This window comes from Oncorhynchus masou, chromosome 28, assembly GCF_036934945.1.
Source record: "Oncorhynchus masou masou isolate Uvic2021 chromosome 28, UVic_Omas_1.1, whole genome shotgun sequence".
NCBI lineage: Eukaryota > Metazoa > Chordata > Actinopteri > Salmoniformes > Salmonidae > Oncorhynchus > Oncorhynchus masou.
Window position 1 is genome coordinate 52816257 of NC_088239.1, and position 27196 is coordinate 52843452.

Consider the following 27196-nt stretch of genomic DNA (forward strand, 5'->3'; position numbering starts at 1 on the left):
TACAGTTAGAGTCATGTTTATTTACAGCAGAATCCTGACAAGGGGGAGAGGAACAGGGAGGGGGATTAAGAAGACAAAATATTTTAGATTCAGCTCAAAAAGGTCCATGTTTCACTAAACAGTTCTTACTTTATTCAAGTTCTTGTATACAGAATCCATTCAGCTGTAATGTCAATGCACCAAAGAGCTAGAGCCCGCTGCTGCAAGGGAGGAGAGGAAAGAAAGGTAGAAAATGGAACTAAACCTACAGCACTAAGAAAAAAATAAAAATACAAAGGGGATAAAAAGAAAGATCTTCCATAAAAAATGAAAACATCAAATTTTTCTTCAATTATTTATCACCATGATCGGCATTGTTTTTTTATTTTCTTTTCTTTGCCAAGTCCATAAAGAGGCAGAGGGGAGTTTATTTTTTTGTAGTTACATGAAGTCCATGATGTTTAGGCCGTCTGACGTTGGTCTGTCCCCACAGCCAGATAATGTCCAGGTAATGATCAGCCAGCGTGAAGTCAGGGCTAAACGAGTCTCAAATCTGCCAGCTAGCCTGTCGGGTCAGAACTGTTCAGAGTCCTCCAGACACCTGGCCTTTGTCCATGTAACTTTCCTCTGTGCAGCCTTGCTGGCAAAGCTCAGTGCCTTGGTTTTTGCCAGCATAGAGTTTGCGCTGTTGATGCAGTCTGAGGAATGACACACACTGTACACGTGACATGCAAGGCCAGAGAACCAACATAAAAATACAAAATAAACAGGTAAAGAAAACCCAAGACAAACGGCATGTTCCATTCAAGTCTCGCTCTCCCTCTGATTCTCTCGCTCTCACACATACATACTTTAATTCCAATATCGTTGAAGCTATGATCTAACTGACAAGCACCTCAAACCGTGGGAGGGATACTAAACCTTTGACAGTAAAAACTAGCTATGGGTTAGTTTGAACCTCTCAGGGTCCATTGATTACAATCCTTTATTAATCTGAATCCCTCAGGGGCATAGAGATTCTCTCTCAAGGTCCATTAGACATTATGGAGGTAATTCTATATGATCGCACACACCACACACACACACGCACACACACACCTCCAGGTACAGCCATGACATGTCAAGGGTTATCTCGGGGTTTCCCATGGTCCATTCATTTACTCGTAAGAAGAAATGTGTACACAAGGAAACCTCCCCCAGTGTGACTATCCTTCCAGAACAAAGCTGTGATCCAAGTCAGAGATTTGTCACTCCACAAGTCGAGTCATTGTTGATGTCTTTATACCTGTGCTGGATCTAAAACATTATTCCATTTTTCATAATGTAATAACACAATCTCTCATTCTATGCTCTCTCACTCACACACCCAAACATGACACCCAAATGTGTGTGTACACATATTTACAAAGAGAGATGCATCCCCATCAATAGCAGGGACACATTCACAATTTATAATGCATCATTTCTTTATATGCCAAGAATAAAATCTTTTCTAAATAAAATACATGTTTCTGTGGTGGGGCAGCGAATGATAGAAGGTGGGAGATTGGTAGAGGGGGAGGAAGGTTGAGGGTGTATAGGAAAGAGAAGTGTTCAGGGGACAGGAGGGGGAGATGGATGGCAGAGACAGAGGGAGGGAGACTGATGAACCATTCCTTCTCTTTCTCCCCCATCAGCTGCTGGTCCTGTGCACTGATGTCATTGTCCTGCGTAGTGGCAGCAGCAGCTCTGCCTACTCTCTGTGGTTCATACCAAATCATTCCAGAATAATAATTACAAGATTTGTAATGACGAAGACCCAGTCACGTCCCACAACCAGTAATCCATATAAGGGGAGACCTGGCCTTGGAGTCCGGCAGAGTCAGTCAGATACATAAATGGGAAGGGATGGAGGGGCGATACGGCAGTAAGTCAGAGAGAGAGACCAAGAGCAAAAGGAGAGCGAGAGAGGCCTAGCAAAATGGAATGGGTCATGGGAAGGGAGATGGAAAATAAGGAAAGGATAGAATATAGAGAGGGAAGGAAAGAGAAGGAAGTGAGAGAGGAGGAGGGAGACTAAGAATGAGAAGAAAAAAGAAGCAAAGGGGAGTCGTCTGGCAATGAGGTCCACACACTGGTGTCCATATGAGAGGTCTGCTGCTCAGAGGATGGGTGGAAAGAATGAACGAGTAATGAGGACGAGGCCTCTCTTCAGTGCACACTCTCCCTCTTCTCTCATGGTCCTCCCCACGCTGGCTGTGTTCCCAGGGAGCATCATACCTCCAGGAAGCGGGAGCTGCTGGCCTTGGTGTGGAAAGGCTCTGACCACATGCGCCGCAGGTCTCCCTGTAGGACACACCAGGGTTAGATTTTTATTTAACTAGGCAGGTCAGTTAAGAACAAATTCTTATTACAATGACAGCCTACCCCGGGCCAAACACGGACAACGCTGGAACAATTGTGCACCAACTTAAAGGACTTCCAATCATGGCCGGTTATGATGTAGCCTGAATTCGAACCATGTACTGCAGTGACGCCTCTTGCACTGAGATGCAGTGTCTGAGACCACCGCGCCACTCAGGAGCCCAAGTGATTCCCTTTAACTACCACACTATTGAATACAAATCCTCACCAAGATGGGATATAGCCAAAATATTATAACATGGTATTAAAAAATAATAATGACGGTATTTTAGTTTTTGAATGATAAAAGTTGTACATTTGCTTTAAGAGTAGTGAGTGATACTAGAGTAGCAACACATACATTCTATGTGACTTCAATGAGTCTTTCTCCATTCTGATTGTTTTATATTGTTCAATTCAACCAAAACAAATTTCAGCACTTTTATCATTTCTGCATTTCTTGCACTCAATTGCAGTGGTGGAAAAAGTACCCAATTGTCATACTTGAGTAATAAAGTTAAGTTAATAGACAATTACTCAAGTAAAAGTGAGTCACCCAGTAAAATACAACTTGAATAAAAGTATGTGGGTTTTAAATATACTTAAGTATCAAAAGTAAAAAGTATAAATCACTTCAAATTCCTTATATTAAGCAAACCAGATGGCACCACTTGCTTGTTTTTTTATTTATGGATAGCCAGGGGCACACTCCAACACACAGACATCATTTATCAACAAAGCATGTGTGTTTAGTGAGTCTTGCAGATCAGAAGCAGTTGATGACCAGGGATGTTCTCTTGATAAGTGTGTGAATTGGACCATTTCTGTCCTGCTAAGCATTCAAAATGTAATGAATAAATTGTAGGTGTCAGGGAAAATGTATGGAGTAAAAAGTACAGCATTGTCTTTAGGAATGTAGTGAAGTAAATAAAATAAGTAGTACTTTAAAGTATTTTTTATTAAGTACTTTACACCACTGCTCAATTTACACACTGCCACATAGGGCTGCAGGATATGGGCAAATAATCTTGGGCATCTTTTTAACAAAATGATGCAATTGCGATTTGACTTGTGAATTAGAGCAAAACTGTTGGAATCGTGGAAATATGACTATTCTAATTCTATAGTTAGAATATAATAGTGGGCACTTTGAAAACAGTGTTGTTTGAGATGATTGCAGGTACTCTTAGCTACTTCACGTAGCTAACATGAATATGCAAAGCAAAAATCTCTGATTTAGAAGATACTGTTGCAAACATGCCGATTTAGGCCTACACCGTCACTGGTATTATCATGCTGTATTAGCTAGCTACGTTTGCTCTTACTCAGTACTTTTATTTGCTAGCTAGCTATTAACATTAGCGTCTCACGAGATTTAGGGCAACTTGCTAAGACAAACTAGCTGTTTGCTGATATAAGAAACTAATAGTGTCATTATAGAACGCTAGTGGATTTATATTAAGAAGCAAAGTGAAAACAGCACTGTCCTCATCAACATTGTTCCATGTGCTGCATTGACCATGCAGACTGAACGCAAGTGTCTTGTGGTTGAGGCACATCAAATGCGCTCCTTGAGTGACAGGGGACATGGCTAGGTCTGTGTGGAAAGTGGCACGGAGATAAAGAGTGGAGAGATGACTGAAGTAGGGAAGTAAAACTATCAAAATGTACATTACACCTGGCGTATCACATTTAACAAACCAAACATTCAAATATCGGTATAGAAGGTAAAGTAAAAACCCAAACCGGTCCCTGCATGAATACCGGTATGTCATAAAATACCGTATACTGCCCAGCCCTACCCACAGATATCACCCATCTTTGCCTACTCTCCCCCCGGTAAAACACACCCGTGTTAGAGGCGATCCTCAACATCTACATCCATTACCTCTGGTCACTGGCCTGGTGTCTTATCTGTCTTGATCCTGGATTACTCCTCCAGGCCTCTACCACTTAAGCACTGCCTCCATTGGTTCATCTCAGTCACTAGGCAGGTTTCCATTGACCCAGGTTTATTCAACAAAAGCAAATGTCACAGCATTGCGACGTGTAATGGAAGCGGAAGCTATAGGAGACATGTTCTAAAGACGTCAACATTTTCATCCGTTGGACTGGGGCAGCTTTTTGTCAAACTTACGGAAAATTAAGATGGAAAGTGTTTTTCAAATAAATTGTATTTTTAAAGGTACGCTGGGCATGTGACATTAATCACTCCACATTTAATTCTTAAATGCCTACTGCTTGCTGAATCTATTTCAGCTATAATAATAATAATATTTATTTGCAGGACAAGGATTGTCCTGACTTTCAAGAAAGCCTGAATTGCTTTGCCTTGCTTCTCTGGTTGGCTGAATGCAAGTTTCCATCATCCAATTATTTAAAGATCTACTGGAGTGCAAGTTCACCATGGTGATACGTTGGTAGGCTACCTGAGACATGACAGATAGGTGGGAGTTCGCCTAAATGGATAATGGAAACACTTCATTTTTATTAGACATTCTAGTTTTTTTTGAGTGTGATGACATTACATCCAGCTGTTTTTATCTACACAGCAGACAGTTAACTGGAAATGCACCGTAGCAGGCAATTGCATCCATTTTCTATGACAAATTTCTAAATGTCGACAAAAAAAACCCAACTCTTTAATGGAAACATAGCTTCTGACTGTCAGCATTCAGTCAAAACACATCTACACGAGCTTTGAGTCCTATAAAATGATTCCCCAGCAGTACTGCTATTTTGTCTGACCTCTTAACTTACATAAATGACTGAAGCCATCACATTATCCCCCACTGCTCCCCCCTTTTCCAGAAACCACCCCATATGTACCTTCAGGTAGGCCATGGTGAGCAGAGGCAGCAAGGTGAAGGGTACCAGGTAGAGCAGGGCAGGCTGAGCCGCGCGGTGGATTCTGGAGGCCACAGTGGCAGTCAGCAGGCCTGGAAGAAGCGGCGACAGGTCTGAAATACTCATACTATGGAGTTAAAGGTAGACTAAGAAATATGACATCATTGTGTACAGAGAGGCTTCCCTGTACTGCATACACAACACAACTAAATTCAAATCAGCCAAGAATGACACTATTGTTGTTTAATTCTCTAAGCATGAAGTCGTCTCCCTTTATATGTTGTCATATGGCTGACTATTGCCACTAGTCTAGTTAACCAGACAATAGCACGCTCTAATGACTGGGTTCAACAAGTCAGAACGTGGTTCTCTGTTACATCAGGGCTGCCCAACTCTGTTCCTGCAGAGCTACCATCCTGTTTGTTCCAACCCTAATCTAGCACACCTGATTCTAATAATTAAAGGTAGACTTTGGGCACAAAAAAAAAAGTCTTAACTCTGCCTCTTTCTCAATTTTCAAACAGAAATGGGTTGTGCCTTCGGTGATTCATCGTTGTGTTACTCTGGTCTTGCGCACTGTGACCGAAGTAGCTAGTTTGCTAGCTAAGCAAGCCAGTAACTCCTCCAGTATGTCATGACGTCATTTCACAGGATTTGTTTTTGGACAGAAGCTGTAGAGATCAGTAACAAATGGCACGTCTGTAGCCAAATATCTTATTCATCCTTGTTTTTCAATATTAAAATGACCTGGTATGATGGTAAAGTGATCAGTTATACAGTTTTAAAGATGTTATTTCTGTGCCCAAAGTCGACCTTTAACTTGGTTAATTGGCTGAATCAGGTGAGCTACCTACTGGAGGGTAAGCTCTCCAGGGACAGATTTGGGCAGCCTCGTGCTACACGATGGTCACCCCGCATCCATCTCTCACCCTGTCCTTACCCACAAAGTATCCTATGAGAGTGCAGTGGAAGTAGGAGACGCGCCCCATGCGTCCAGGCGTGCCTGGTCCCCCCGCCTCCCCGCTGGCCTGCTTCTTGTAGTTGTCGTAGCGCAGCACGAAGCACAGCAGCAGCCCCGGCATCACTATGTCCCCAATCCCCAGCATGGAGAAGTGACTGCCTGTGGAACTGGAGGGAGAGAGGGATGAGATATAGGGAGAAGAGGGAGGGAAAACAGACAACCAAAACACAGTGAAGGGCAGGATGCAAAGAGGGTAATAAGGAGACAGCAGGAGGGGACAAAGCAGGACAGTGTGGGAGGAAATGCAAGCGCGAGTTTCAGAGCTCATAAGAACAGCTGTAGTGAATGCAGCTGGAGGTTTACACATAGATCCACTCCCAACGGCGAGGCTGTGGTACCTGGGGAAGACCAGTTTGCCCGGCAGGGACAATCGGGGTACGTCGCGGCCCATCCCAGGGCCCAGGTGGAGCTTCCTGGACAGCACGTCTAAGGGGTTGTCAGCCGGCTGGGTGGCCACCTTCACCATCACGTTGCTGTTGAAGATGTAGGCCGAGAAGAACACCTGCAGGGCAGACAGAGGAGTCATCTCCGGTGGCTCAAGCGATCCTTGGAAAATAGCCATGTTTGTAGTTCTGTCTTTGACATGTCTAACCACGATAAAGGGGATAGATGGCATTGTAGGCTCCACCACGGTGTACAGGGGAAAAACAGCTACTGTCCTGTTAGCGTGGAAATATCCATCTATCTATGGTGTGCAGCTCTGTCCACCTCAAGAAACACAAGAGACCTGAAAGAGCGGCACTTGCTGTACCTTAGGTCTTCACACGTTTAGTAAGCTGCTTTGACAGTGGCCGAATCTCAAACCAAACATTTGTCCCCTAAGCCCTTTATTTGAGTGGCCCTTGTGTTCGATAGTGATCACTCAAGTCTGCAGGTTTTGGGCAAAATTAGAATTGAGACGATACGCACTCAATGTCACGACTGCCAAAATTTGAAATCCAGTTGCAAGCATGGTCTCCTGCGACTTGTCTTGTAGCATGACTCAATATGAAACATGGGCAGACACGCTTACTCTGATAGATGGTGAGAGTTGTAAAAACTCTGTAGTTACTCATGCCCAAAATATGTGCAAGTATATTAGTTGCAAGTGACTTCATGAGCCAATTTAGCTGGTTGTGGCCTGTCTGATGTTAGCTAGCTTCACTAACAAACAGGGTTGGAATGGAATTCAAGCAAATGTTAGGCAAGGATTTTTAAGCACCACGGCACAAGTAAACAGCATGTAGTTCGGATGTGACTTATTTATGATAGTTGGACAGCTTGCTGATGAAGTTCTTGACCTATACTTAGCATTCCATACTTCATTTACCAAAGCACCAATCGCTAGATTGTAATTGAGTCAGCTGAACCCCGTGGGCGCGATACTGCACTGACTCGGAGAAGAACAGACAGTTGCTGCTTCATTAACTCTTGTTTGTTGTGATAAAATAATGTTCCTTCGTGTTGCACTAGATGGTCAGCTTTGACATGAACTGACTGGCCCAGGCTTAGCAAGAGAATGGACAGGTTTTCGTGCACATTATCAAATGTCATAAATACTGCGCCTTCAAGCACTGAACTCCTTAGCTAGATGTAAAATTGTGTGACTAAGACCTTGGCAAAAACGTCAAAAATAATAATGTTATTAGGTAACGTGCTGAGATTCATGGGAAGGAATTGCTGCTGAGGGCACTGAGTCAGCAGAGGATGCCACTCGATAAAGAGGTTTCCGAAGGGTTCAGTGGAGGTCTCAATGGCTCGACAAACTAGAGTTTGAGATGGACTCGATTGATTTGTGAACGCACACGTTGAGTGATCGAGTGCTCAAAGTATTAAGTTTGAGATTCAACCATGGTCTACAGCTGGGGTCCTTTGTGTTTGGTGTCTGATGACTCATGGCCCTGCCTGTGTTTTAGTGGTTGTATTTGGGTCAGCTGGGTGGAGGGAGAGATGGGAGCAGCCATCTTACCCAGAACACGTCATAGATAAGCAGCCCTGATAGCAGCAGGCAAGACACCTTCAGACTGGGTAGCCGTACAAAGGCTATCATGGCCACACACAGCCCCATGGCCAGAGCTGAGGAGAGAGAGAGCATATCAGACATATAAAACGCACAGCGCTGAGAGAGGGAGAAGAGAGAGACACAGCGCTGAGCGAGGGAGAAGAGAGAGACACAGCGCTGAGCGAGGGAGAAGAGAGAGACACAGCGCTGAGCGAGGGAGAAGAGAGAGACACAGCGCTGAGAGAGGGAGAAGAGAGAGACACAGCGCTGAGAGAGGGAGAAGAGAGAGACACAGCGCTGAGAGAGGGAGAAGAGAGAGACACAGCGCTGAGAGAGGGAGAAGAGAGAGACACAGCGCTGAGAGAGGGAGAAGAGAGAGACACAGCGCTGAGAGAGGGAGAAGAGAGAGACACAGCGCTGAGAGAGGGAGAAGAGAGAGACACAGCGCTGAGAGAGGGAGAAGAGAGACACAGCGCTGAGAGAGGGAGAAGAGAGAGACACAGCGCTGAGAGAGGGAGAAGAGAGAGACACAGCGCTGAGAGAGGGAGAAGAGAGAGACACAGCGCTGAGAGAGGGAGAAGAGAGAGACACAGCGCTGAGAGAGGGAGAAGAGAGAGACACAGCGCTGAGAGGGAGAAGAGAGAGACACAGCGCTGAGAGAGGGAGAAGAGAGACACAGCGCTGAGACAGGAATACCAGACGAACACACAGCTCCAAAAAACTTGGAATGGAGTTCAGAGAGACATGAGATTAAAGAGAAACTGAATGCAAACCGTACAATGGCAAGACAACGCCCCCCCCCACGAACACAAGGCAGTCATGACACACTGACATACCGTCCATGAGCAGCCAGTGTCCAGTGAGCACCCAGATCAGCACCAGCATGACAGAGAGGGAGAAGGAGAGGAGCTCAGCCAGAGTGAAGCGCCCACAGCAACCAAACGAGATCCTACAGGGGGGCAGAGAGAGAGAAATGGTTTATACACACGGGACAAAACACAATCACTTCTCACTGGAAAATACATCACCTCGTCGATATGTACAGGGTCAAAAGTGTAGTCAATTCGAGTCAAAATGTGCTCAACACACCCACACACAGGGGTTCAGGTTGAAGAATTCCAATTAAGCTGAAAAATCTAAGGCCAGATGCTTCACATTGTCAAACATAAAAAGGGGAATTAAAGACTTGTCACATTATTGGTTGTAGGCCATGGCAGCCTCTCAGCTTCCTTACTTGTTTTGTGGTGAGCAGGGCCTGGTCAAGTACTGGCACATTGGCAACAGGAGGAACGCAAACGCAATTGTCGCAAGAACTGAAGAGGAACAACAGAGGAAGATGGATAAGAGAACGAGAAAGAAATAGCAGCAAGACAGTTTGTTGTTTCGTTCCATTGGTTTCAGTCAGTTTATCAGAGTCAATCATTGTCATCATAAAAATTAGTTGGGCGGTAGGTATCCAGATTGTCATACAGTCTCTGTACCCTAAAGGGGTATACAGTATTACTGAATGTGGACACTAGGGCACTACTTAATAAAAACATTTGAATGTCTCCGCTGTAACCAAGAAGCTTGATCTTGACATCTAGCCATTTAGCTAGCAAGTTAGCAAACCAAATGCATAGCTGGAGCCTTGAGCTGGCTATAATTTGATATATCTTAGACTTAACTTATAGTTTATAAGCTGTGTCATAGCACGCAGCCCCCCCGAAAACAATATTGAAAACCATACCGGCGGTATTTCGAAATATACCATTTATACCGTATACCGGTTTATTGCCCAAGCCTAATAAGATTTATGCTGAGAAAATGTTTCTGTTAAATCAATGCACCATATGACATCATCAATATAACGCCATGCTCTAAGGAAATAAATACATGTCAGCTTGCCTTCAGACAAAAGATGGGCAAGAAACTACTCTGTGACATTAAGGCGCGTGTGTGTGGCACGTGACGGGTCAGGTACCTGCGGTGCAAATGGTGAAGACCACCTGGACAGAGTCGAAGAAGAAGAACATGACGAGCAGAGACACGGAGGCTCCTATGGGCAGGAACAGAGCCTGTGTGGAGTCTATGGTCTGAATACCTACAACACACAACACATGCACAAGTGAGAATGCTCAAACACACAGGGATTGAGAAAGACAAATCACACAGGCAGAGACAGGCATTTCTGCATGTGCTGCGTCTACAGCCTGTGTAACAGCAAACCAACCAACCACAAAATATACGGAATCCATGACGACTTCCAACTTATTAAAAAAAAAAAAAAAAACACACGCTCTGTATGTCTTATGTCTCACCAAATATGTGAGACTCACTGTTGTTTGTGTTGCCATTGTTGAAGGTCCCATTCGGGACAGGGTTACCATCCTTATCTTTTTCCTGGTTCTCACAGTCCATGTTTAATGATCTGCACGGGGAGAGATGAAGGGAAAGGTGGAGAGAGGTTGACTATCTGAAATAAGATCAAGCTTCTCTCACATTGCTATTGTCAAAGACTTGTTTTACAATGACTGGATAGCTCATAGGCGCTCAATGTAATGGAAGTAACATGATAAAGATGAGACCCACAGTGACCAGTGTTGGCCTATCTGTGATGGAAGAGGGTTGGACAGGGTAGACTGACCTGAAGCTGCCATAGACTATGAGGAGGATGGAGATGAGGAAGGTGGACACCTGGCTGGAGTCGACCAGGGAGTATGCCCTATAGACAGAGAGAGAGAGAGAGAGAGATTTTATATTCCATTTCCTCCACAGAAAAGGTCTAAGTCTGACCCGAAGGGCTGTTTTTATGCACTTCGCAACACGGCGTGCCTGGATACAGCCCTTAGCATTGGTATTTTGGCAATATACCACAAACATCTGAGGTGCCTTATTGCTATTATAAAAATGGGTTACCAACTTAGAGCAGTAAAAAGGAAAATGTCTTAAGGTCTGATATACCACAGCATTCCGGGCTCAACCCACCCAGTATATAATAGAGTAACCCAAACTATACCTTCAGTGTTGCATATGTCAACAAAGCCTGACCTTGGTCAGTTGTGTCATAAGACTATAATGAACATATTATTGAAGAGTATATTCTCATTTGGAACCCTGGTATTCATAATCCCTTTGGTCAAACCTTAAAATAAGTCCCTTGACACCAAAACAATACATTTTCTTTGCTTCAGCAAGGAGAAAGGAACCAAAAAAAAAAAAAAAAGAGCACGACATACTAGTTGCTATTTATACTCGTGTTCCTAACAGCTGTTTGTTTTTGGTTTGGAGGACTGAATGAAAGTCTTTGAAAATACACAATCAAAGAAGAAACCGTAGCCTAACCCTTACTGGCATTAATCTAATGTATGTCTGTCTTGTTCTAGCCACATTTATTTATGCAATTCTTTGTGCACCAAACAAGGGGAAAGTAAACATACAGATGGGGTGGGATTACCAGGGACCTCACGCGATAGTACTACAATATGTAGGTGCCAGTATGTATTGCAATTTGATACTGTTTCACAACAGACCAGTAGTGTGCGTTTCATTGAATCTTAATAGGGACACTGGCTATTCAATTGGGAAGGCTGTAGAAATAGCACAGGAAACATGTCAGTGTTCCAGACCATTACGACAGCTGACTAACAGGAAGGATGGTGGACCATCTGTGGCACAAGAGCTGCAGTACAGAGACACTTTTATGGATTTAACATTCTAAACCCACTAATCTGCAGCTTTAACCTTATCTGCCAGACATGGCCGGCTGACAACTTCTGGTTTCCTAGAGATACTCCTCGGTAGTAACAGCTTGAGCGTGCCTAAAAAGCGCATACACAAGCTAAAAATGATCAAAAATACACAGGGTTACAAATCCGAGGAGCACATAAATAGAGAGAAAACAAACAGATAGCTGTTCAAATGGGAAATAGACTGCCTACATTCATCTCAGCTTTGGGTACTGGGCCATGCTGATGGAAGGCTGAGAGAGAGAAATCATGACCGATCAGGTATCTGGCACAGTAAACCTTACCCCTACATGTGCTACCAGCTGTAATCAAATCTGTTTGTTTACATTAAAAAGGTGTGGATGTGCCCGGCGCCATGACCTCAGTGTTGTATGACCATGGCAGGCTAATTATCACTGGTAAAGTTGTAGATCAACTAATAGGTGTCCCAGAGGGGGAGAGAGAGTCAGTGGAAGACATGTGTTCCACTTCCTGATATATATATATATATATATATATATATATATATATATATATATATATATATAAAAATGTCACACTGGCAGGGCTCTACAGTACAACCATTTTACTTGCTTTTGTGCCTAAATATTTTGCTGTGCAACTTGGAATTTGTATTTAGGAACATCAATGCACCTAGAAAAATGAAAGAAGTCCATCTTTAATATCTCAAATATTTTTAATTGCGCTCCTTAACTATTTGTGCGCCTACATTTTTCAACCTAGGTGCACACACGGTCCCCTTGTAAAAAGAAATTTGGCGCAGAGCACTGACAGGTTCATCTCTGGGGGGGTAAATAAGAGCATAATGGTTGCACTGTGCAACCCTGCCTTGATCAGAGGTGCAGGTTTGACCCCTGACCCATCTCATGTCCCTCTGTAGCCAGCCCCGAGTGAGAAATGTATTCTGGGGTTAAGAGGACACAGCCCCAAAAGAAATAACAGTATTCGTTCTTCATAACTATGCATCCCATTGCCTGCCGTGTGACTGCACTCCAAGCCTTTAAATTACACCCCTGGATAAGTGTTAGGAAACGCATGATGAAACGGCATAAATCATATGTACTTATGAGCTGTGAAGCGTAAACTCGCAAGGTAACACGCCAATCACTACCATAGCAAATCACAGGGCAAACTAAAAGCTAATGGATTACCCTGTTGACAAACAAACATTCTCCCAAACACGCTGGAGAGGAATGTTCCTTCGCCCGTCAATGGGCCTGACAGATCTCTCCTTTACAAACCAGGAGATGCAAAATCCAATTCTTTCATAAAATATTCAGATGCAGAGGGGATCTACATCACCACACACTAGAGATGACCTCATTTAGTTGACTGGACAATTGTTTGGTCGATAGGCAGTTGGTCGACCAAGATTTTGTCAAGCAGTCAAAATCTATACTTATATATATATATATATAAATATAAATAAATGGCACACGAGACACCTGTCTGAATCAGCTCCTGTCTGAGTGGACTAATCCATTGGAGGCCGCGGGGATTGCACACCAGTAGTAGGCCTACATTTACAGTTCATTTCTAGAATCTCTAATCTACCATGTTGGTTTAGTTACGGTAATTATGTTACTGCATTCAAAATATAATTACAGTCTTACCATTCTCATGGTAGGGGTGGACATGACATTTGCAGAGGGCACAACCAATGTTACACTTGTGAGAAACAGGTTTTGGTTTATTTCATTCCATTTATGAGTGGTCATGCTCGGATCCGGTGGAAACAATGTTTTTATTTTTAGATAGACCTACCTGATTCCTTGCGCCAATAGCTAGTTTCCCGTGTTAGTGAGCTCCTGCGGGCCCAGAATATTTTAAACATTGTTGTAAAGTTTGCTAGCACTAGCTTCAGGTGGGACCAAGTTGATACAATGTTTCAAGTTCCTTAAAGACAGGCCATGCTTAGCCAATTTGATTTTCAGGATAGATATGTATATATTTTTTCTTCTCAAAAATCAGGATATTGTCTACCTGCAGGCTACACAGTTTTTATTTATTAGCTTTATGTAGGCTATTTTTTACATATTGGCAATAGGAGTTACTACGGGGACCCATGCCAAATCTTCTCAGTCTCCTGAGGGGGAAAGGTGTTGTTGTGCCCTCTTAAATGACTGTCTTGGTGCACTTGAACCATGATAGTTTGTTGGTGATGTGGACACCAAGGAACTTGAAGCTCTCAACCTGCTCCACTACAGCCTGTCGATGTTAATGAGGGCCTGTTTGGCCCTCCTTTTCCTGTAGTCCACGATCAGCACCTTTGTCTTGCTCACATTGCGGGAGAGGTTTTTGTCCTGGTACCACACAGCCAGGTCTTGGACCTCCTCCCTATAGGCTGTCTCGTCGTTGATCAGGCCTACCACTGTTGTGTCGTCAGCAAACTTGATGGTGTTGGAGTCGTGCTTGGCCACGCAGTCATGGGTGAACAGGGAGTACAGGAGGGGACAAAGCGTGCACCCCTGAAGGGCCCCGGTGTTGAGGATCAGCGTGGCATGCGTTGTTTCCTAACCTCACCAGCTGGGGGCGGCCCACCAGGAAGTCCAGGATCCAGTTGTAGCGTGGTGTTTAGTCCCAGGGTCCTTAGCTTAGTGATGAGCTTTGAGGGCACGATGGTGTTGAACGCTGAGCTGTAGTCAATGAACAGCATTCTCATGTATGTGTTCCTTTTGTCCAGGTGGGAAAGGGCAGTGTGGGGTCCAATTGAGATTGCAACATCTGTCGATCTGTTGGGGCGATATGCGAATTGGAGTGGGTCTAGGGTTTCCGGGATGATGGTGTTTATGTGAGAAAAATATATACAGTACCAGTCAAAAGTAGGGACACACCATTCTCATGCAAGGGGTTTCCTTTAATTTTTTACAATAGAGCTGTTCTTGCCAAAATATAGACCTGGTCTAACCAAATAGCCCTATCTTCTGTATACCACCCCGACCTTGTTACAACTGATTGGCTCAAAAGCATTAACCTCTCGAATCTAGGGGGCACTATTTTTATGTTTGGAAAAATAACGTTCCCAAAGTAAAACGGCCTATTTCTCAGGACCAGATGCTAGAATATGCATATAATTGACAGATTAGGATAGAAAACACTAAAGTTTCCAAAACTGTCAAAATATTATCTGTGAGTATAACAGAACTGATATTGCAGGCGAAACCCTGAGAGAAATCAAACCAGGAAGTGGCTTCTATTTTGAAAACTCCATGTTCCATAGCCTCCCATTGCTCCATTTAAAGGGACATCAACCAGATTCCTTTTCCTATCGCGTCCTCGAGTTGTCAGTCTTCAGACAGTTTCAGGCTTTTATTTTGAAAAATGAGCCAGAAAGATAGCATCGCGTCAGGTGGTCACATGAGTTTTGCCCGCGCAACAGAATTTGGACAGCTATTGTTTTCCCCTCTCCTACCTAGAAAGACATTTGCGGTTGATATATTATCGCTTATATATTTTTAAAAACAACCTGAGGATTGATTATTTAAAAAAAACGTTTGATATGTTTCTGTGGACATTACAGATATTATTTGGAATTTGTCTGCATTGTCGTGACCGCTCTTTCCTGTGGATTTCTGAACATAACGCGCCAAACAAACGGAGGTATTTTGGATATAAAAATCATCTTTATGGAACAAAAGGAACTTTTGTAACGGAGTCTGAGTGAAACATCCGAAGATCAAAGGTAAACAATTATTTTGATTGCTTTTCTTATGTGACCAAGCTACCTGATGCTAAGTGTACTTAATGTTTTGTCATGCGATCGATAAACTTGCTTTCGCTGTAAAGCATAATTTCAAAATTTGAGACAGGTGGATTAACAAAGGGCTAAACTGTATTTTGCAATATTCCACTTGTGATTTCATGAATATGATTTTTTTAGTAATATAATTTGACTGTGGCGCTATGCTATTCAGCAGTTGCTGATGACGATTATCCCGCTTAAGGGATGGGTAGTGTCAAGAATTCAGGAAAGAAATTCAACAAAATTATCTTTCAAACAAGGAACACTTAATTGATATTCATTCCAGGTGACTACCTCGAAGCTGGTTGAGAGAATGTCAAGCGTGTGCAAAACTATCAAGGCAAAGGTTGACTACTTTGAAGAATCTAAAATATTTGTTTTACACTTTTTGGTTAACACAATTCCATAGTTTGTGTCTTTGTTATTCTACAATGTATAAAATAGTTACAATAAAGAAAAACCCTTGAAGGAGTAAGTGCCCAAACTTTTGACTGATACTGCATATACAGTTGAAGTCAGGGGTTGACATACACCTCAGCCAAATACATTTAGACCCAGTTTCACAATTCCTGACATTTAATCCTAGTAAAAATTCCCTGGTCTTGGGTCAGTTAGGATCACCACTTTATTTTAAGAATGTGAAATATCAGTATAATAGTAGATATGAATATTCATAATTATTTATTTCAGCATTAATTTCTTTCATCACATTCCCAGTGGGTCAGAAGTTTACATACACTCAATTAGTATTTGGTAGCATTGCCTTTAAAATTGTTTAACTTGGGTCAAACGTTTCAGGTAGCCTTCCATACGCTTCCCACAATAAGTTGGTTGAATTTTGGCCCATTCCTCCTGGCAGAGCTGGTGTGACCGAGTCAGATTTGTAGGCCTCCTTGCTCGCACTTGCTTGGACATGGTTGTCCTTAAGCCGTAACTTAGGAAATATGCTTAGGGTCATTGTCCATTTGGAAGACCAATTTGCGACCAGGCTTTAACTTCAGGACTGATGTCTTGAGATGTTGCTTCAATATATCCACATTTTCCTACTTCATGATGCCATCTATTTTGTGAAGTGCACCAGTCCCTCCTGCAGCAAAGCACCTCCACATGATGCTGCCACCCCCGTCCTTCACGGTTGGGATGGTCCTTGGCTTGCAAGCCTCCCCCTTTTCCTCCAAACATAACAATGGTCATTATGGCTATATTAGAATGGCCAAACAGTTCTATTTGTGTTTCATCAGACCAGAGGACATTTCTCCAAAAAGTACCATCTTTGTCCCCTTGTGCATTTGCAAACTGTAGTCTGGCTTTTTTTTAATGGTGGTTTTGGAGCAGTGGCTTCTTCCTTGCTGTGCGGCTTTCAGGTTGTGTCGATATAGGACTCGTTTACCTGTTAATTTCGATACTTTTGTACCGATTTCCTCCAACATCTTCACAAGGGCCTTTGCTGTTGTTCTGGGATTGATTTGCACTTTTCTCAAAGTACGCTCATCTCTAGGAGACAGAACACGTCTCCTCGAGCGGTATGACGTCTGTGTGGTCCCATGGTGTTCATACTTGTTCATCTGTACAAACAAGTATGCGTGGTACCTTCAGGCATTTGGAAATTGCTCCCAAGGATGAACCAGACTTGTGGAGGTCTACAAGTCTTGGCTGATTTCTTTTGATTTTCCCATGATGTCAAGCAAAGAGGCACTGAGTTTAAAGGTAGGCCTTGAAATACATCCACAGGTACACCTCCAATTGACTCAAATGATGTCAATTAGCCTATCAGAAGCTTCTAAAGCCATGACATTTTCTGGAATTGTCCACGCTGTTTAAAGATAGTCGACTATGTAAACTTCTGACCCACTGGAATTGTGATACAGTGAATAAGTGAAATAATCTGTCTATGAACAACAGTTGGAAAAATTACTTGTGTCATGCACAAAGTAGATGTCCTAACCGACTTGTCAAAACTATAGTTTTGTTAACAAGAAATGTGTGGAGATATTTAAAACTTGTTTTTCAACGACTCCAACCTAAGTGTATGTAAACTTCCGACTCCAACTATATATGGGAAAAATAGACCAATCGATTGGTCGAAAGAACCGACGACACTCGGTCTACTAAGATTTTTTGGGGTCGGGGAGAGCACTACTACTCACCACCTTCAAAGCGATATACATATGGATAGAAATTAAGACGTCTTAGCTGCATAACTACTCAAACGTCTACTTGGCGTTGGTCTAAGCAAGACTTCACGAAGGCTGCTAACATTGTGTTTTGTGGAAGTAGCCAAACGCCACAACCCTCATCCAGGGCCGTGCAATCAATGAAAGGCAATAGCAAAAAAGTGCCAGTTGCATTACAATGTTCAGTCTAATCCTACTGCAGAGGTCTTATGTCTTTAGATACAGCTAGCCTACTTAACATCCAGGAGATATGGCAAGACATTTGGCTATGCAAGTATTCAATTATGTATGTTAATGTACATAAAATGGTTTTAATGGAAAAACAATAACATACATGAGCGTGTATACTTTCACAAGCCATTCGCTGTAGTCCTATGGGCTTAAAGTCGGTCATTTTAGAGAATTCTGTTAGTCTTTACTAATGGAATTGGGCTGATCCCTTGGCACATAGTCATCCTTTCCTGGTAGAAAGCCAGACCATGAGTTCATATAAAAAGGATTGTAGTTACGACTAGCCTACTCTATTCTAGAGCCCGACTGATTTATTGGTCGACCGATATTAGCCTTTCACCGATATATTCACTTCACAAAAATATAAAATGCAATAATTGCAATGATTTTACAGAGTTACAGTTCATATAAGGAAATCAGTCAATTTAAAATTAATTAGGCCCTAATCTATTGACTTCACATGACATGGGTGGGCCCGGGAGGGTATAAGCCTACCCACTGGGAAGCCAGACCAAGCCAAACAGAATGAGTTTAACCCAACAAGTGCTTTATTAGAGTCAGAAGTCATCCTCAGCACACCTTCCCCCGACGATCCCGCAGGCGAAGAAGCTGGATATGGAGGTCCTGGGCTGGTGTGGTAGTCTGCGGTTGTGAGGCCAGTTGGACATACGGCCAAATTCTCTAAAACAACGTTGGAGGCCGCTTATGGTAGAGAAATTAACATTCAATTATCTTGCAACAGCTCTGGTGGACATTCCTGCAGTCAACATGCCAATTGCACACTCCCTCAAAACTTGAGACATCTGTGGCATTGTGCTGTGTGCCAAAACTGCACATTTGAGCGTGCCCTTTTATTATCCACAGCACACGGTGAACCTCTAATGATCATGCTGTTTAACTAGCTTCTTGATATGCCACACCGGTCAGGTGGATGGATCATCTTGGCAAAGGAGAAATGCTCACTAAATGCAGATGTAAACTGAAAAGGACCGATATACTGTCGTGGCCAAAAGTTGAGAATGACAAAAATATTAATTTTCCAAAGTCTGCTACCTCAGTTTGTATGATGGCAATTTGCATATACTGCAGAATGTTATGAAAAGTGATAAGATGAATTGCGATTAATTGCAAAGTACCTCTTTGCCATGCAAATTAACTGAATCCCCCAAAAACATTTCCACTGCATTTCAGCCCTACCAGAAAAGGCCCAGCTGACATCATGTCAGTGATTCTCTCGTTAACACAGGTGAGAGTGTTGATGAGGACAAGCCTGGAGATCACTCGGTCATGCTCATTGAGTTCGAATAACAGACTGGAAGCTTCAAAAAGGAGGGTGGTGCTTGGAATCATTGTTCTTCCTCTGTCATCCTTGGTTACCTGCAAGGAAACACGTGCTGTCATCATTGCTTTGCACAAAAAGGGCTTCACAGGCAAGGATATTGCTGCCAGTAAGATTGCACCTAAATCAACCATTTATAGGATCATCAAGAACTTCAAGGAGAGCGGTTCAATTGTTGTGAAGAAGGTTTCAAGGCGCCCAAGAAAGTCCAGCAAGCGCCAGGACCGTCTCCTAAAGTTGATTCAGCTGCGGGATCGGGGAGCTTGCTCAGGAATGGCAGCAGGAAGGTGTGAGTGCATCTGCATGTACAGTGAGGCGACAACTTTTGGAGGATGGCCTGGTGTTAAGGGCAGCAAAGAAGCCACTTCTCTCCAGGAAAAACATCAGGGACAGACTGACATTCTGCAAAAGGTCCAGGGATTGGATTGCTGAGGACTGAGGTAAAGTAATTTTCTCTGATGAATCTCCTTTCCGATTGTTTGGGGCATCCGAAAAAAAAAGCTTGTCCGGAGAAGACAAGGTGAGCGCTACCATCAGTCCTGTGTCATGCCAACAGCAAAGCATCCTGAGACCATTCATGTGTGCGGTTGCTTCTCAGCCAAGGGAGTGGCTCACTCACAATTTTGCCTAAGAACACAGCCATGAATAAAGAATGGTACCAACACATCCTCCGAGAGCAACTTTGCCCAACCATCCAGGAACAGTTTGGTGATGAACAATGCCTTTTCTAGCATGATGGAACACCTTGCCATAAGGCAAAAGTGATAACTAAGTGGCCCGGGGAACAAAACATCAATATTTTGGGTCCATGGCCAGGAAACTCCCCAGACTAGAGGTCAACCGATTAATCGGAATGGTTTAAATTTTCATAATCGGAAATCTGTATTTTTTGGGCGCCGATTTGTCAAATTTAAAAAAAAATGTATATACCTTTATAAGAACACATTCTTATTTTCAATGACGGCCCAGGAACGGTGGGTTAACTTGTTATGGCTGCAATCCCCCTATCGGCATAAGTGTCATCAACAACCGCTGAATAGCATACCGCTACATTCAATAAATATTACTACAAATATTTATATTCAAGTGCAATATAGGAAAACACAGCTTAGCCTTTTGTTAATCCACCTGTTGTGTCAGATTTTGAAATTATGTTTTACAGCGAATGCAATCCAAGCGTTGGTGTAAGTTTATCGATCGCACGACACAACATTAAGTACACTTAGCATCAGGAAGCTTTGTCACAAATCAGAAAAGCAATCAAACCAATCGTTTACCTTTGATGATCTTCTGATGTTTTCACCTCATGAGACTCATGAGACAAATGTTCCTTTTGTTCCATTAAGATTATTTTTTTATATCCAAAATACCTCCATTTGTTTGTCGCGTTATGTTCAGAAATCCACAGGAAAGTGTGGTCACGTCAACGCAGACAAATTCCAAATGTCCATAATGTCCACAGAAACATGTCAAACGGTTTTTATAATCAATCCTCAGGTTGTTTTTAAAATATATAATCGATAATATATCAACCGCAAATGTCTTTCACAGTAGGAGAGGGAAAAGCAATATCAATCCAAACTCTGTTGCACTGTTTATGACTTCAAGCCTAACTCCCGAGATGAGGCTGGGGTAACCGAAGTGAAATGGCTAGCTAGATAGAAACGCTATTAGCGCGCACTAACGTCACTCGCTCTGAGTCTTCTAGTAGTTGTTCCCCTTGCTCTGCATGGGTAACGCTGCTTCGATGGTGGCTGTTGTCGTTGTGTTCCTGGTTCGAGCCCAGGGAGGAGCGAGGAGAGGTACGGAAGCTATACTGTTACACTGGCAATACTAAAGTGCCTATAAGAACATCCAATAGTAAAAGGTTAATGAAATACAAATGGTATAGAGGGAAATAGTCCTATAATTTCTACAACTTCTTACCTGGGAATATTGAAGACCCATGTTAAAAGGAACCACCAGCTTTCATAGTTCTTTGCTCAGAACATGAGAACATATCTAAAGACACTGAAGCAGCAAGCTTAGTGGAAATTAATATTTGTGTCATTCTCAAATCTTTTGGCCACGACTGTAAAACGCAGAGAAAACACTCGGCAACTAAAAAAAAGCAGTTCATTAAATGACTGTGCATTTCACTTTCTCCTGGGGGGGGGGGGGGGGGGTCACTCCTTACATGGCTATAAGCCCCATCTTGCCTTGCACTACAGTAGGACTGGACAACAGAGGTATCACCTGGCCAACGCAACTACACCAGTTACATAAGAGTGAACTACCACAGAGTTACTGACGAACTGTTACTTCTTCTACGGTGACTGCAAAGTAGATAGAAACCAAAAATGTGCACAGGCCATATACTGTGACACAAAGTGTCATTTTAGGGTGTTGGGTGTCGTGACAAAGAACATTCAAATCTGTGGTAACATCAATGTTACAGCGCTTTAGAGAAGCCAGCGAAATCTGGTGTGCTATATTTGCTCTTTTTGAAGGGCATTCCTCAAGCACTGTCATGCAAATGTTTTCTGAGACAATAAAAAGCTTAGCAAGTCACAAAGTAGCACTTTGTAGCTATGTTTTTGCTTGATAAGGACGGGTCCAAATTCATATTTTGCCACCCATTTCCACGACAAGTTCTAGCTAGCCAGCTAACTCGCTGTGCGAGAGTACTTTGAATTTAGAGAATTACGTTTTCCCTTTCATTTTAGTCATTTGACAGACACACTTACCCAGAGCAATTAGGGTTAATTACCTTGCTCAAGGGCACATTGGCAGATTTATCACCTAGATGGCGCTGGGATTCAAACCAGCAACCTTCTCATTACTGCCCAATGCTCTTAACCGCTAGGCTTCCTGCCGCCAGAATTCAGTGGCTACTGCCCTACAACAACAAAAAAATAAGATGAAAACAACTAAATACCAATACATTGAAAAGGTGTACTGTGTCGTTGTTTTCCAGCTGGTTAGCATGAGGCAGCTCATTCTTAAGAACCTAGACAATTTATTTTCTGGAATATGTGCAGTTAATCCTCCTTTTTTTACAAAAGTAACAGTTTTCCATGAAAAAATTGCAACGCTTACATGAATGTTCTTTCCTGAAATTTAAGAAATCATCTTTGGGTATCTTCGTGGGGCTGTTTTAAGCACAAAAACGTTTGTTCTAGTTTTTTTTATAAAAAAAAATATATATAAAATAAAAACGGCAGATATCGCTCATCTGTTCATATTTCCACTAAAATCAGGTTTGGATTCAAAAATCCCATATCGGTCGGGCTCTACTCTATTCATGCGCTCTGCCAAACAGGAATCGCCAGGCCCGATATGCCGCACTTGTAATTAGTTTGAGAAAAAGTGGTAATCTCCTATCCATTTCATTCATTCAGTAATACAGAAATAACTGGAGCCGTCTATCAGGGGAGGGGGCGGCGTCATGTAGTTTACTGTTGAAACGGGATAAAAAGGTCAATGCTACGCTTGGTTAGTCGTGTTATGGTCCAACCAGTCCCAGAAAAGACGTGTTCCTAAAGTCTGCATACAGACTTACTGAGATGCATTTTTCCTCATAGGGCTCACAACAGTGACGCACGCCTTCCGCACAAACCACAGCTCTCGCTCTCTACCCTGAAAACAAATATAAAACGCAACGTGTAGTGTTGATCCCATGTTTTATGAGCTGAAATAAAAGATCCCCAAAATGTTCCATCCCTGTTAATGACCATTTGTCCTATGCCAAGATAATCAAGCCACCTGACAGGTGTGGCATATCAAGATGCGGATTAAACAGCTAGATCATTACACAGGTGCACCTTGTGCTGGGGACAATAAAAGGCCACTAAAATGTGCAGTTGTGTCTCACAGGACAATGCCACAGATGTCTTGAGGGAGCACGCAACTTGCATGCTGATTGCAGTAATGTCTACCAGAGCTTTTGCCAGAGAATTGAATGTTAATTTCTCTACCATAAGCCACCTCCAACATCATTTTTTAGAGAATTTGTCGGGACCTCCAACCGGTCTCACAACCATAGACCACGTGCATGGCGTCGTGTGGACGAGAGGTCTGCTGATGTCAACGTGCCCCATGGTTGCGGTGGGGTTATGGTATGGGCATGCATAAGCTATGGACAACAAACACAATTGCATTTTATCAATGGCAATTTGAATGTACGTGACGAGATCCTGAGGCACTTTGTCGTGCCATTCATCCTCCGCCATCACCTCATGTTTCAGCATGATAATGCACAGCCCCATACACAATTCCTGGAAGCTGAATATGTCCCAGTCCTTCCACTGCCTGCATACTCAGACATGCCACCCATTGAGCACGTTTGGAATGCTCTGAATCGACGTGTACGACAGCATGTTCCAGTTGCCGCCAATATCCAGCAACTTCACACAGCCATTGAAGAGGAGTGGGATAACAATCAACAGCCTAGTCCACTCTACGCGAAGGAGATGTGTCACGCTGTATGATGCAAATGGTGGTCACACCAGATACATGGCCCTACCTTTTTATTTTTTAAAGGTATTTGAAACCAACCGAGGTATATCTGTGTTCTTAGTCATTTGAAATCCATAGATTTGGGCCTAATTTATTTATTTCAATTGACCGATTTCCTTATAGGAACTGTATCTCAGTAAAATCTTAGAAATTGCTGCATATTGCCTTTATAATTTTGTTCATTATATATAGCATTTGCATAACATTATAAAAAGCATGCTGGTCTATATCCCTAACAGAGCTGTAAAACACCATTAACAGGCACCTTCTGAACCAGCCACCGTAGGCTTGCATTCAAATGAGAAAGGGTTAGCCTGGCCTTCTCTGTTGCCAGTCTTGGATTTAACTCAGATCAAATTAAATAATTATTGTTTTAAGAGACCGGTATACATTTCCAGACAGGGCTTGGACATTTATAAACAAATATAAAATCGCCACTGAAGTCAAAGTAATGGATTGTATTAAGTAAAAAATGATATACAGCAAGTAAACTGGTCAAGTTGTCCCTCAATTCTGCTCACATGGATGAGATGGGCTAAATAAATGGAACATTTAAAAATAAAATACAATCCTGGAATGTTGAGGGCTGGACAGAAGCCAAAGGGCCAGAAGACTTCCTTGTTTGGGAGAAACAAGGCTTCGATAACACAATTCCAAAACCGTACACCATCAAGCCAAAGGCATGCATGCTTAGGCCACTGAGGACTCAGCCACCAAGCGACAGAGGACAAGGATTAGTTTTTCAAAACATGTCGCTATAGCAAATTAGTATTGACAATTCTGATTGACCCACAAAAATGAGAGCTGGTTCGAAATTACATCGTTATTCATGGTAGCCCTACATGAGGAAAAATATCAGAATCTCTCAAATGCCTGCATACAGAGCATTTTTGTAGGATATTACACCAACATTTGTGATAGACAGAAAACCAAGAGAACGCCTCATGACACTATCAATGCTGAGGTTGTTGTAATAAATTACAGCATGTTGGTAGAATTGTTACATTTCATTAGGTAGTTCCCATCAATTAGGCAATGTAACAATTTCAATGTAACACTGCTTCCTTATAGGTCTTACAAAGCAGGCATGTCTTGTTACAGATGGGCATGGTAAAATATTGTGCCTCTGTCTGGCATCATGCGCTTCAGGGAAATCTGAGTGAGACCATGTCCCAGGACAGTAGGTGCAGCTAGAGAATTGCCAAACTCTGGTTAAAAACAACTCGTATTCAATCTACTCAGAAGGGTTGCGATTTAATTAAGTGGTACGTTATCTTAACTTCAAATCACAATATTTTATTAGTCACATGCGCCTAATACAACAGGTGTTGTTCACTTTACAGTGAAATACCTACTTATGAGCCCCTAACCAACAATGCAGTTTTTTTTATATAAAAATATAAATAAGAAACACAAGTAATTATGACATAAGTTTTTGTAACCAAGATACAGAACATTCATTTTAAAAGATAGAACAGTCAAAATATTATTAGGCTGACCATGTGTGTTGCTTATTATAAACCACAACATAATGGCTCTGGCATTACAGTTTTTCAGTTCTACTAAACCTGGGGGGTGGGGGGGGGTCACTATTTTCCAAACATTGGTCACCAGGAGCGGCATACTTATTCAAAAATACACTTGGTCTTAGTGGCATAACCTAAATGGTTGCATCCACATCAATACATACTACTAGTCATTTTTAGATGTCACAAAATTAGACTTCAATAATTCCATGATCTGCAGCACAAGACTTCAATTAAAACACCTAAACAAATTGTAGACAAATGACCTGATCTCAAATTGTGAACAAGAGAGACATGACATGGACTGTATCAGTCAGCCCAATAAGTTACTATACCGGTCTGAATGGCATCTATCGCTATCATACATTTTTTTATGTAGGCAATGTACAAAATAGTTAGCTATCATTATGGCACATGTAACTAGTGATTGCTAACTAACTAGCTAACAATGATGCGGGAAGATACACCCAGATCTATAAAGACAATGTCTTATTTAGCAAGCAAGCTACTATTTAGCACAATCAACATTACCTAGCTAAATGAGTTAGCTGTGTTGAATAGCTAGCAAGTCAGCTGCGCACTTAACTGCTAACAAAATAAAAATGGATGGCACAACGTCCCTATCCATTCATCTGACGCGATAAAACACCGGGCGTGGTATAAATAACGTTATCACAATGACATTTCATGAATTAAGGTGAGCTTTTCTGGCTAGCAAGCGTAAACGGTCTGGCTAACGTTAGTTACGATAAGCTCCCTTTGTGTGCAACTGGCTACGAGAGGTAGCAATAAGCTATTTATTTTAACAAATATTGTCGAGGGGCTTAAACTAATTAAATAATATGAAGTAGGTATGAGTTGGCGAACCAACGTTAGCTAGAAATAACCTTGCGCATTCGTCGAGCTTAACACATAGTTCTGAATCAACGGTAACGCCACCATGGATACGGGAGTCTGAGCTAACTTGCGGCTAGCTGGCTAGTTAACCCCGTTCACGCTAGCCTACTGTAACTTGGACCGTAGCAAGCTAACGTTTAGTTCACTAACACAATTTGAAGAGGGTCATCTCATTCTAACTAAACGAAAATAGCGGCATATTCATGTAGGAACGAAATATGTTGCTGTATCTATGTGAATTGCAGCGTTCAAATGGCATAACTATACCAATCAATTCAGTGTGGTTAGCCAGCTCGCGCAATACCTATGCGTACTCACCAAGAAGAGTAGCCTTGTTCCGCCATGTCGCCGACGACAACAGTGTAGTGGTGGGTTCCGCGACTGTGGAGATTCGTGTCCCTGTGGCAAAACGGTAGGACCTGGTGGACACAATTGCCGCCTTTACTTCAAGATGGGTCTTTTTAACAGTCACTATTTGATAACAACATGGCGATGTATACCAGCCCCCAGACCTGCTAGCAAACACCAGCCGAATAGCTTCCAATCGAATTACAATGATGGTTTGCTAGGTGGCCAAGACAAAGCACGCCGAGAAAAAAACTCTATATTTCATCAGTTTTGCGAGTGTCCTGCCGTCTCACTGCCCCCAAGCAGGCCCGAGTTTCAACGGATCCTATACTCGCTGTAAATCCATATTTAGGGGTGTTTTCTTGCGTCTATATTCAGATATTCCTTAAGTCTGCACCATCGGCTGTAATGGAAGCCGCGCAGATAGCTTTATTTTCTATGGCGAGAGAGTCACGGGCACGCGCAATATCGCCCTTGCAAGAGAGGTTTACACAAGTACCTGTG

At 42.6% G+C, this 27196-nt stretch overlaps 1 protein-coding gene across 4 annotated transcripts; it reads right to left on the reverse strand.

Annotated features, from left to right (window-relative positions):
- Positions 1-27196, reverse strand: sppl3 (signal peptide peptidase 3). Of its 4 annotated transcripts, none has more exons than XM_064942573.1 (11): positions 26663-27196; positions 10837-10914; positions 10529-10620; positions 10174-10293; positions 9445-9523; positions 9047-9159; positions 8178-8284; positions 6568-6731; positions 6149-6336; positions 5191-5300; positions 1-2304 (listed from the first exon to the last, which is right to left on the reverse strand). In XM_064942573.1, exons 1-11 carry the CDS (start codon positions 26686-26688, stop codon positions 2233-2235), a joined length of 1149 nt encoding a protein of 382 aa, XP_064798645.1. In that variant the 5' UTR covers positions 26689-27196; the 3' UTR covers positions 1-2232. The 4 variants fall into 4 exon arrangements, with proteins under 4 accessions (XP_064798645.1, XP_064798644.1, XP_064798642.1 ...); XM_064942572.1 differs by having other exon boundaries at positions 9047-9162; XM_064942570.1 differs by having other exon boundaries at positions 9047-9162; positions 10511-10620.

Bases quoted from the DNA above. Each gene is read 5' to 3' on its own strand.
- sppl3 (XM_064942570.1), bottom strand. From the start codon at position 26,688: ATGGCGGAACAAGGCTACTCTTCTTG. The intron at 10,915-26,662 runs GTGAGTACGCAT...CTCTGTCTATAG, and splicing joins GAACAAGGCTACTCTTCTTG to GGCATACTCCCTGGTCGACT. The intron at 9,524-10,173 runs GTACCTGACCCG...GTTCCTCTTCAG, and splicing joins CTTCACCATTTGCACCGCAG to TTCTTGCGACAATTGCGTTT.